At 41.2% G+C, this 13,269-nt stretch overlaps 1 protein-coding gene across 1 annotated transcript in view; it reads right to left on the bottom strand.

Annotated features, from left to right (window-relative positions):
* EXOC4 (exocyst complex component 4) overlaps positions 1–13,269 on the bottom strand; it is a 947,076-nt gene that overhangs the window by 429,763 nt on the left and 504,044 nt on the right. Inside the window, 1 exon segment of the mRNA XM_006861146.1 lies at positions 8,670–8,695. Within this exon segment, the coding sequence (XP_006861208.1) occupies positions 8,670–8,695 (26 nt within the window).

Genomic DNA, 13,269 nt, shown 5'->3' with positions numbered 1-13,269 from the left:
CTGTCTTTGTCTTTGTCTTTCTCCTGGTTAAGACTTAATTATAGGGTTTTTATAGAATATATTTCAATTTGGACTCATTTTTCCCCTAGAGTAAATCCTAAACCCTATATTTGCTTTTGCCCAAACAAATTTCTTTGTCATCTCTCTTGGCTGATGAGTGGACTTTTTCTACCCTACTTTTTACTTGCATGTAATCGCCAGGAATTATAAATACATCTTGATGGTATGTTTGATCAATTTTAGACTGAGGTTGGTAGAATTTTTCAATTTCATCAACACTGACTTCAGTGGTTGGTGCATAAATTTGAATAAGAATGTTATTAACTGGTCTGCCCTGTAGGCGTATGGATATTGCCCTATCACAGACAGCATTGTATTTCAAGATAGATATTGAAATGTTCTCTTTGATGATGAATGTGATGCTATTAGTCTTCAGTTTGTCATTCTGGCATAGTAAACCAGGTGATTGTCAGATTTCAAAATAGTCAGTACCAGTCCATTTCAGCTCACTAATGCCTAGTATGTCAATCTTTAAGTGTTCCATTTCATTTTTGACAACTTCCAATTTTCCTAAATTCATACTTCATACATACCATGTTCTGATTATTAATGGGTATTTGCAGCTGTTTCTCCTCATTTTGACTTGTGCCCCATTAGCAAATGAAGGTCCTGAAAGCTTTACTCCATTTATGTCATTATGCCAACTCTACTTTGAGGAAGCAGCTCTCCCCAAGCTGTAGTTTAAGTGCCTTCTACCCTGAGGGACTCATCTTCTGGCACTGAGTCTGACAACATTCTGGTGCTATTCATAGTGTTTCAACATGCAATATTATGGTGCTATCTGATAGTGTTCCACTGCTATTTGTAAGGTGGTCAGTAGTTAAACTGAGAAGTAGTCCACTTGTCCTTCTTCCTAGTCTGTCTTAGCCTGGAAAGTCACAAACAACATAAAAGACTATACATATGGACCTTACCAGACGGAATACACAGAAATAAAAGTGACTATATGTGTGGAAAGAGACTGTAGCAAAGCTCCATATCATCAGATGAAACAAGGGCAGGGGCAGACTGTGGAAGCCACCATCAATTGCTCATATGAAAGTTCAGGTTGAAACTGAAGAAAATTAAAACAAGTCCACGAGAGTCAAAATATAACCTTGAACACATCCCACCTGAATTTAGAGATCATCTCAAGAACACATTTGATGCACTAGACATTAATGACCAAAACCCAGAAAAGATTGCTTTTTTCCTGTATGATGACATTAAGAACATCACACAGGAAAAAAGCAAAAGGTCACTAAAAGACAAGAAAGAATGAAAAGAGCGAAATGGATGTCAGAAGAGGCTCTGAAACTTGCTCTCCAGGGTATAAATATTAAAGCAAATAGGAAAAACATGAGGAGGTATAAGAACTGAACAGAAAAAAAATCAAAGGTCAGTTCAAGAAGACAAAGCCAAATATTATAATGAAATGTGCAGAGAATTGCAGTTAGAAAACCAAAAGAGAAGAACATGCTCAGTATTTCTTAAGCTGAACAACTGAGAAAATTTTTCAAGCCTTGACTTGCAATACTGAAGGACTCTTTGGGAAAATACTGAATGATGCAGAAAGCATCAAAAGAAGATGGAAGGAATAAACAGAGTCAATGTGCCAAAAAGCAATGGTTGATGTTCAACCATTTCTAGATGCAGCATATGATCAAGTACAACGGTACTGAAGAAGTCCAAAGTGCACTGAAGGCATTGACAAAGAACAAGGCTCTGAGAATTGACAGAATACAAGTTGTAATCTTTCAACAAACTGATGCAGCAGTGGAGGCGCTCATTCATCTATGCCAAGAAATGTGAAGACAGCTAGTTGGCCAACTGACTGGAAGAAATCCATATTTGCATCCATTCCAAAGAGAGGCGACCTAATGGAATGCGGAAATCATTGGACAATATCATTCACATTACATGCAAGTTAAAATTTCGCTAAAGATAATTCAAAAATGGCTGCAACAGTACATTGACAGTAAACTGCCAGAGGTTCAGGTAGGATTTAGATGAAGACAGAACGAGGGATATCATTACTGACTTCAGATGGATCTTGGCTGAAAGCAGAGAATACTAGAAAGGTGTTTGTTTTTCCAACTCACAGCGACTCTATGGTTTCTGAGGAGTGCCTGGTGTGTTTGAACTGCCAAACTTGCAATGTAAACCGACCTTGCAGTCCAGTGCTTATACTACAGCATCTGTTCTTTATAGACCATGCAAAGGTTTTCGACTGTGTGGATCATGACAAGCTAAGGGCAACATTGCGGAGAATGAATATTCAGGAACACTGAATTCAGGAACCAAGAGGCAGTCATTCGGACCCAAGAAGGGAATATCAAGTGGTTTAAAATCAGGAAACATATACACCAGGGTTATATTCTTTCACCATGCTTATTCAATCTGTATGCTGACCAAATCATCTGAAAAACTGAAAGCAGTATGTGTAGGTTATCAGGATTAGAGAAAGATGATATAATCTTGCCTGCTGAAAGTGACATGAAGATAATACAATCTTGCCTGCTGAAAGTGAAGAGGACTTAAAATACTTACTGACGATCAAAGACCATAGCCTTCTCAATGGAAGGAAAACAAAAATCCTTACCAATGGACCTATAAATGGCATCATGATAAATGGTGAAAAGATTGAAGCTGTCAAAAAGTTCGTTTTGCATGGATCAACCATCAACGCTCATGGAAGCAGTAGTCAAGAAAACAAGTAATTTATTGCATTAGGCAAATCTGCTGCACAAGACCTCTTTGTAGTGTAGGTAACATATGATCAAGAGCCAGTGATACTCAAGGAAGAAGTCCAAGGTGCATTGAAGGAATTGACAAAGAGCAAGGCTCCAGGAATCGATGGAATAAAATTGAAATCTTTCAACAAAGTGAGGTGGTACTGGAGACACTCACTCATCTATGTCAAGAAATTTGGAAGATAATTATCTTGCCAACTGTTTGGAAGATATCTGTATTTGTGCCCATTCCAAAGAGAGGTGAAGAACAGAATGAGGAAATCATCGGACAAAATTTTTGATATCTCAAGAGAGTAAAGGTTTACTCAAGGTGATATAGAAATGACTACCACCATACATTGACAGAGGACTTCTAGAAATTCAAGCCAGATTCAGAAGAGGATGTGGAATAAAGGATATCACTGCTGATGTCTGATGGATCTTGGCTGAAAGCAGAGAATACCAGAAAGATGTTTACTTATGCTTTATTGGCTATGTAAAGGCCTTCAATTGCGTGGATCATGACAAGCTATGGACAACATTGTAAAGTATGAGTATTCTGGAACACTTAAATTTGCTCATGAAGAACCTGTATGCACATTGACCATGAGGCAGTTGTTGGAGCAGAACATGGGACCACTGAATGGTTTAAAATTAGGAAAGGTGTGCGACAAAGTTGTATTCTTTCACCAGGATGGCCTGACAATGTCTCTCATACTTCAGACATATTGTCAGAGGGACCAGTCAGTGGAGAGGGAGATCATGTTTGATAAGGTGCAGGATCAGGGAAAAAGAGGAAGACCCCCAATGAGCTAGACTGGCAAAATGCCAGCATCAATGGACTCAGACATGGCAACAATCGTGAGGTTGGCCCAGGTCTGGGCAGTGTTTCATTCTGTTGTGCATAGGGTTGCTATGAATTGGTACTAACTCGACGGCATCTAACAACATCAATGTGCAAAATATTGAATGACGCAGGACAAAATACTGTCACCGTACCCAAAAGAACTGATGGACATTCAGCCATTTCAGGAGGTTCCATATGATCAAGAATCAAAGGTACTGAAGAAAGAAGTCCAAGCTGTACTGAAAGTATTGATGAAAAACAAGGATCCAGGAACTGATGGAAAACAAACTGAAATGTTTCAACAAACTGATCTAGCACTGTAAGTACTTACTAGTTTATACCAAGGAATTTGGAAGACAGCTACCTGGCCAACAAACCGGAAGAGATCCATATTTGTACCCATTCTAAAGAAAGGTGATCCAACAGAAGTGGAAATAATAAAACAAAATCATTAATATCACACATCAGCAAAACTTTGAAGATAATTCAAAGATGGCTGCAGCAGCACAGTGACAAGGAGCTACCTGCTAGAAATTCAAGCTAGATTCTGAAGAGGACATGGAACAAGGAATAGCATTTTTTACTTCAGATGAATTTGTGCTGGAAGCAAAGAACATAAGAAAGAAGCTTACTTGTACTTCATTGCCTATGCAAAGGCATTTATTTGACTGTGTGGATCATGACGAACTATGGGTAACATTGTAAACAGTGGAAATTCCAAAACACTTACTTGTGCTCATGCAGAGCGCCTGTTCATAGACCAAGAAAAAATCATTTGAACAGTACAAGGGGATACTACAGGATTTATAAGCACGAAAGGTGTGCATCATGGTTGTATCCTTTAACCATGCATATTTAATCTGTATGCTGGGCAAATAAGAGCAGAAACCAGACTATATGAAGAAGAATGCATCATCAGGATTGGAGGAAGGATCATCAACCCCTGTGATATACAGATAACACAACCTTGCTTGCTGAAAGTGAAGAGGACTTGAAGCACTTGCTGATGGAGATCCAAGACTACAGCCTTCAGTATGGATTACATGTCAATGAAAATCCTCACCACTGGGCCAATAAGTAATATGATAAATGGAGGCAAGATTGATGCTGTCAAAGACTTCATTTTACTTGCATCCACAATCAAGGCTCAGGGAGGTAACTTATTGCATCCAACAGATAAGCTGCAAAAGATGTCTTTTAAAGTATTTAAGATGCCACTTTGCAGACTAAGGTGTACCTGACCCAAGCCATATTTTCAATTGCCTCATAAGCATGTGGAAACTGAACAATGACTACAGAAGACTGAAGATTAGGTGCCTTTGGATTATCATGTTGGGGAAGAATAGCAAATACATCATGGACTTCCAGAAGAAGTCTTGGAAGAAGTATAGCCAGAATGCTCCTTAGAATTCAGGAAGCAAGACTTTGTCTCTCATACTTGGGACATATTATCAGGAGCGACCAGTCCCTGTACAAGAACATCACGCTAACTAATGTGGAGGGTCAGCGCAAGCAAGGAAGACCCCCAACGAGATGGACTGATATAGCAGCAGCAACAATGGGCTCAAACATAACAACAATTGTGAGGGTGGCAGAAAACCAGGATGTTTTCGCTCTGTTGTGAATAGGGTCACTGTGAGTTGGAGATAACCTGACGATGCCTAACATCGACAGGAACACCACCTCCTCGTTTATCAATATGTTGTTGTTGTTGTTCTTAAGTGCTGTCGAGTTGGTTCTAACCCATCGCGAGCCTGTATAGGGTTTCCAAGGAGTGGATGGTGAGCTTGAAACATTGGCCTTGAGGTTCAAAGCAACTTTGCAGTCCAGCGCATTAACCCACAGCGCCATTCCAGGACTCCACTTATCAATGTAGGTAGGTTCCAAAGACCAGGTCTTTATTCAAAATCAGCATTGTGCGAGAGTTGGGAGCCGTGTCCCATCATTGGCATGGGTGCAACCCCAGTTGCTCACTGCCCATTGGGTGCTCCTAGTGGGTTCCAGCATAATAACAATTGTGAGGAAGGTGGAGAACTGGGCCATGCTTCAGTTCTGTTGTGCATAGGGTCACTGTGAGTCAGAGCCGACTCAATGGCGGCTAACAACAATGCTGTGTGTGTTGTGAGGCAGCCCCACCCCCACCCCACATCCCTCCCCACAACCATGGAGCCTGCAGGGGTTCAGGATGGTAGCGGTAGTAGGTCATCTGCTACCCTGTGCCTCCCACCACCCTCCCTGAGTGGGAACCCTGCTCATCCTCTGTCTGACCCTGCCTCACAGCTTCACACAGTCCCCCTACCATTGCCTCCCCTGCTTCCCACCATGGCCTCCCAGTGCTTGCTTGCGATCTGACATTGATCCTGCCATCACCCTGCACCTCCTGTGGCTGGGCCAAGGCATCGTAGACACATGGTAGAAGGCGTCCCAAAGCCTGTCAGCAGCTGTCCCTATTAGCAGCTATCCCTAACAGGGCCTGGCTGTTGGCAGAACTCCCTCTGCAATATCATTCACTATGGCCTAAGCATAGGCTTTCCGGGCCTGGCTATGGACCCATGTGGGGCCTGGACTACCAGCGATACCACCTGAGAATCTTCCCAAGTCTTTCTCCAGGTTGCCTGCAGTCCAATGGCTGCTTGAGAGTTTTTTTTTAAACCCCCACACAAAGAGCTGAGAATCCTGGCCCAGCCAAGATGATGCAACACCATAACCATCACAACCAGAAGTCCACTTTGCCTTGCTTCTCTCAGCAGCATTCATTACTGCCAGACACATGTAGTTAAGGCACAAAATAGTCCTCTGGTAGATTTTTTACTTTTGTCCTCAGTGCAAAATGTCATAGAAGGAAACAGTGAAACATAGGTGTATTTGATTTTTTATATCTTACTTTAATAGTGAATTTATCTTTAAGATTTTATAAAAGTAAGTTCAGCAGTTCAAACCCACCAGCTACTCCTCAGAAATCCTATACAGAGAGACTATGAGCTGGAACCACCTTGACGACACATTGCAACAACAACAGCGTTAATGCACATTACCTACTTTTCCTCCATGTGACTATGCCACAAAAGTGAGAACATTTTAATGGAGCTGGCAAAGTGGCATTACTTAATTCAAGAATGTCTGAAATGCGCTATGAGTGTCCAAACATTGGAGACTACAGAGTGTACTTGTTAAAGACTATAAAGCTATACTAGAGATGGGTTTGCAAATAAGGGTTTTATGAGAAAATATTTTCATCACTTCTAACAGGAAATAATATTTATTAATGATGGGTGAAAGGATAATAACCACAATGTATTTTTATTTGATTCGAAAACACAGATGTTGGTTATCACGGCACAGATGATCACATTATAAACCATTCATTCCTTTATTGCCAGTCTCTTGACAGCTTAATATATATCTTAGATGCTGAGCCCTAAGATATGAGCCCACATTGCATATGAAATCAGCACACTGTGAGTGAAATGAACAAGTCAGCTGTCTGTGAGTGAAATGAACAAGTTTGCCCTGCAAACTTGATACTGATCAATTATGCCCCAAGCAGAGCCATCCAGGGATGCTATCTTTGAACATATGCCTGTTGACCTGTGAGGATGAGAAACAACACTCCCAGAGCTCTTGCTCCTTCTCATCTGTGTGATCGCACTAACACAATGTGTCAGCTGGAATGAGCCATGAAATATAAACACACAGGGAAGGAGAGGACAGGACAGACCTCACAGAGAAAGGTAAGTGTGAATGAAGAGGCATTCGGAGGAGCTACAGGGCTCAGAAAAGCATGGTGGGGAAGGCTGACTTCAAGAGGTCCCGGCATTTTCTCTCCCTTCACAGGACAGAGTCTCTGCAAGAATAGAACACCAGTTCATTTAAAGCAAAGTATTTCTTGGTGTTCACCACAAACCAAGACTTGGCACGTCACTTTGCCGCATCTGTATCCTGTCCTTTCCATGCAAAGCATGTGCTATCACTGCAGAAATGGCAACGTGCTACACTTCAGTGACGGAGATCCTGAACATCACTGTGGGGGCAGAGTCTAAATGGAACCAGTACTTTACACATCTGGGACCCGGGTGCTATAGAAAAGTGGCTTAAGGAATTGCTCACATAGGAGCCTACAGTCTTCAACATGCCACGGGGGATACCTGAGTGTTACTTTAGTAGATAGACATTATGGTACGAAACCAGCAATGGGGATTCTCAAAAATAGGGTAAAATTGATGCTCTGTGTGTCATAAAAATTTGAGGAAACTGTTACACCTCTCTGTGTCTCAATTTCCTTATGTGTAAAATGGTGATAAAAGTGGTGCCTACCTCATAGGTTTTAAGGATTAAATAGATGATATGTGTAAAGTACTGGAATGGTGCTGTAGGGTTAGCACTGAACTGCTAACTGCAAGGTCGGCAGTTTAAACACAGCCGCTCCTTGGAAACTCTATTTCTGTTCTGTCAGTTCTGACTCAGAGAAGCCCTGTATAGGAATTCCAAGGAGTTAATGGTGAGTTTGAACAGCCAACACTGTGGTTGAAACTGACCTTGGAGTCCAGTGCCTATCCTACAGCACCATGCCAGTAATACCAGGAACTCTACACAGGGTCCCTATGAGTAGAAAATAGCAGTAGTTATGAGGTTGGCCCAGGACTGGACAGTGTTTCGTTCTGTTGTGCATAGGGTCGCTATGAGTCGTTAACGACTCGATGGCTCCTAACAATGACAAGTAGAACAACAAAGTGCTTAAAATAGAGCTAGATTTCTACCATTCCATAATTGCTTGCTGTTCTAATGTCATTATTATATTTATCATGTTTAAAAGATTTATTTGCTTTAGTGAGAAGACCAGAGTGTGTGACTCTACCCAGAGATGCAGTCACGCCAGAAATGGAGGCAGAGATGATGTGGAGAGATGGAGCTGCTGGGAACTCTGGACTCAGGGAGGGAGAGAGGGGCTGTGTGCTGATGGCTGGGGGTAGGAGGCAGGCTTGCAGGGTGTAGCCTTTTGTTGTTTGATGATGCATGGAGGGGATTGTAATCATTGCAATAATACGAAATACAGTAGGATGAAGGCAAAGCTGGTGTTCTTCCATGTAAACTATCACATATTACATTAATTCACAATAAAAACTTAAAAAAAAAAAAAAAGACTTATTTGCTTTAATTGGAGACTCCAGTCTACCCAGAGGTAACTCAGAAGTAAGGACTACTGATCTACTTTTTAAAAAACTACTATTGAAAAACCTAAGGAGTGAACAACTGACTCCTTTTCCATGAGAGCAAAAGAATTGGCTGGATCTTAGATATCAGCACGGACTGTTCTGAATGATGCTCAAAAGGGAAACATGTGGAATAGAATGCCAATTTTCATAGAATCCAGACTTTCTGGAACCAGAGAGACAAGATGACACCCCAAGACTTTTGCCCTGAGATCATCTTTAAACTTTAAATTAAAAATACCCTCTGATGTCTTCCTTTAACCAGATAAGAGTTTAGCTTAGTTAGTGAAACACTAAGCCTTGGGCATGTGGTCTTTTAAAGAAATGAACAAATAGGACCAAACTGACAAGAGCAATGCAAAAGGTTAGATGAGAAAGTTAGGGGGCTGTGAGGAAAAGGAGGGTGAGGATTATTGCAGGACTTCAAAGTAATTTATACCACTGAAATGTACAGGTATGTATTGTTGAACTGGTGTATCTGCTGTTGTGTACACTCTCAACAACAACAACAAATTAAATACGCCATTTAAAAAAAATCCAAGGGAGTACAGTTCTCCTCGGACACACACGGGTTGCTTAGAGTCAGAATCGATGTGACCATGACCAGTTATCCAATGTCATCATTTATCAAACTTGAACATTTAAATTTTGTTCACAAGGTTCCACCTCAACTGTTCTGATCTGTCATTCCTCCCCCACAGCTAAGTAAAAAGTGCACGTTACATATGCACATTTAAAACTGAACATGGAATAAAGGAACAGGATAATAGCAGATCTGCCAGAAGAACAAACACACTAAAAACTTATAATAGAATAAGTGCTCTGAAATGGTAACAAAGAAAATTAAGTAAAAATTTCACATGGCAGCAAAATGTCATCAGATAAATCTGATTTTTTATTATGCTGATTATAGATTTTCTGTACTATCTATCTGCCCTTGAATACACTACAGAAAATACCACTTTTTTCTAATAAAATAGCAGTACTGCTAGACATCTATGTGACACTTTACATGTATTCGATTTCTTAAAACTTATTTCAAAATAATTGTAGGCTTACAGAAGATTTACAAAAACAGCATAGAGAGCTCCATGTATCTTTCATCCATTTCCCTTAGCTAACTACGGTACAATGATCAAAACTAAGTAATGAACACTGCTACAAGACTATTTAGCACCTGTCTTTTTAATGGCCTCTTGTTTTTTTCATGTCTGGAGTTCTTGATGTCATCCCACAGTTCCTCTGGACTTCGGTCATTAGAATGGCATGCATCAAATCTGTTCCTGAGATGGTCTCTAGATTTAAGTGGGATGTATTCAAAATCTTATTTTGCTCTTGTTGACAAAGAGACTCTGAAACTTAGTCTTGAACATAGAGAAGCTAAAGCGAATGGAAGAAATGAGCAAATAAAAGAGGTGAATGGAACACTTCGAAAGACAGCTCAACAAGATAAAGCCAAGTATTACAACGAAATGTATGAAGGCCTGGAATTAGGGGTAGAAAAAAAGGGAAGAACACGGTCAGTATTTCTCAAGCCTCAATTTGCAATATCGGAAGATTCTAGGGGCAAAATATTGAATGATACAAAAAGCATCAAAATAAAATAGAAGGAATGCATAGTCATTGTATCAAAAAGAACTGGTAAATGTTCAATCTTTTCAAGAGGTAGCATATGATTAAGAACCAATGGTACTGAAGGAAGAAGTCCAAGCTCCACTGAAGGCACTGGGGAAAAACAAAGGTCCAGGAATTGATGGAACGCAAAGTGAAATCTATCAACAAACTGATGCAGCACAGGAGGCATTCACTCATCTTTGCCAAGAAATTTGGAAGACAGTTGCCCACCCAAGTAATGGGAAGAGATCCATATTTGTGCCCATTTTAAAGAAAGGTGACCCACCAGAATGCAAAAATCACTGCTGAATAGTATCATTAATATCACATGCAAGTAAAATTTTGCTGAAGACAATTCAAAAACAATTGCTGCAGTGCATCCACAGAGAGCTGCCAGAAATTCAAACTGGATTCAGAAAACACTACGAAAGAAGGGATATCACTGCTGATGTCAGCTGGATCTTGGCAGGAAGCAGAGAATACAAGAAGGATGTTTACTTGTGCTTTATTGACTATGCAAAGGCATTTGACTGTGTAGATTATAGCAAACTATGGACAACATTGCAGATCACTTGTTTTCATGAGGAACCTGTACATACACCAAGAGTTAGTCATTAAAGAGAACAAGGGGGTACCGAAAGGATTAAAATCAGAATAGGTGTGTGTCAGGGCTGTATTCTTATACCATACTAATTTAAAAGGCAAACTGAGCAAGTGATCTGAGGAACTGGGTTTTATGAAGAAGAACGTGGCATCAGGATTGGAGGAAGACATTAACAATTGAGATATGCAGGTGATGCAACCTTGCTTGCTGGAAGCAAAGAGGGCTTAAAATATTTACTGATGAAGATCAAAGACCACAGCCTTCACTATGGATTGCACTTCAATGTAAAGAAAATGGAAATCTTCACAACTGTAACAATAAATAACATCATGATAAATGGAGAAAAGATTAAAGTTGTCTAAGCCTTCATTCTACTTGGATCCACAATCAATGCTCATGGGAGCAGCAGTCAATAAAACAAACAATCTACTGCATTAAGCAAATCTTCTGCACAAGACGACAATGCTCAAGAGAAAAGATGTCAGTTTGAGAACCAAGGTGTGCCTGATGCAAGCCTTGGTATTTTCAATCACCTCATTTGCACGTCAAAGTTAGACAAAACTGTAGAAGAACTGATGCATTTGAATTATGTGGCTGAAGAAGAATACTGAAAATACCATGGCTGCCAGAAGAACAAATAAATCTATGTTCGAACAAGTACAGCTAGAATGTTCTTCACAAGTGATGATGGTAAGACTTCGTCTCTCATACTTATGCATCTTTTCAGGAGGGATTGGTCCCTGGAAAAAGACATGATGCTTGGTAAAGTGGAGGGTCAACAAAAACGAGGAAGCCTCCCAACGAGATGGACTGACACCGTGGTATCAACGTAACCACAACTGTGTTTTGTTCTGTGTGCACAGGTCTCTGTGAGTCTGTCTAAGTGCAACAGCAACAGCCAACAACAATACTATTACCTGCAGATTTTACCCTGATTTCCTCGGGTTTCTCACCAATGTCTGTTCTCTGTTCCAGGACCCCATCTGGGATACAACACTGCAGTTCAATGTCACGTCTCTGACTGCTCTGATGTCACACAGACAAGACACACTGTAAGGGTCTAACTTCTTCCCAATGCCTCGTTCTTTCCTTGTCTTTCAGTCTGGCCACTAGGGAAGAACACTTGTAAGGCATTTTGTCTGTCTGACATTTCTCGAGACTGGATTGCAGTTGCGGATACTGTAGAAGACCACAGAGTGGCTGTGCCTTCTTTCCATCACATTAGGATATGCATGGTACCAATGATTCTGGGATGAATGTGCTATCCTTCACCTGTTGCTGTCCTTTCCACACACCAGTTATGAGCAGGTAGTCACTCAGTCCAGCCCATGCCCTAGGGGAGGAAGAATTCAGTTTTACCTCTTGGAGGGAAGAATACCAGAGAATTTATGAACTTAGGCTAAAACCAGGTCCTTGGATGGCACAATAGACATGCTCTCTGCTACTCACAGAAAGGATGACGGTTCAAACTCACCTAGAGGCCCCTCAAAAGCAGGTCTGCTGATTTGCTTCCAGAAGGTCACAGCCTTGAAGCCCTATGGAGCCATTCTACTCTGCATACTCGGTGTCACCACCACTTAGAATCTGTTCAATGGCAAGTAATACAAGAACAGTGCCAAACCCGCCGCCATCATTAACAAACCCTGGGAGATACCCTGAGCCTATACAATATTCTGTTTCTCCAACATCGCTGTTGTTGCTGCTAAGTGCCATCGAGTCGGGATCCAACTCAAAGCGACCCTGAACAGGGTTTCCAAGGAGCAGCTGGTGAGTTAAAACTGCTGGCCTTAACGGCCCACACCGACGTTGCAGTTTACCATATTAACTGGCAACGCCACACCAGAAGTCCTTCTCCAACATAGGTTTTGTTAAAAGAAATTTTTCCATGCAGCACTCCATTTGACCCTCACAGAACATCTCTTACTTCATAAATACATAGACTATGACTGAGAAAGGTGGACTTGGCATAGTGGTGTAAGTCAAGGGGAAAATGCACTCCCCGGTTTCATGCAAACCTACAAGGCAGTGTGACGTCAGCTGCTAATGGGGTCAGCGGGTATACATCCAGAGGCACACACTTCACTGCAGACTAAACTCAATAACATAAAACAAGCGAGAGGTCTGAATTAGCAGACCCATACCTGAGTGTCCCATACCTGAGTGACCCATACCTGAGTGTCCCATACCTGAGTGTCCCATACCTGAGTGACCCATACCTGAGTG

Source organism: Chrysochloris asiatica, unplaced genomic scaffold (assembly GCF_000296735.1).
Source record: "Chrysochloris asiatica unplaced genomic scaffold, ChrAsi1.0 scaffold00041, whole genome shotgun sequence".
Classification (NCBI taxonomy): domain Eukaryota; kingdom Metazoa; phylum Chordata; class Mammalia; order Afrosoricida; family Chrysochloridae; genus Chrysochloris; species Chrysochloris asiatica.
The sequence above is the reverse complement of the archived record's forward strand: the minus strand, read 5'-3'. Positions and strand labels throughout refer to the sequence as shown.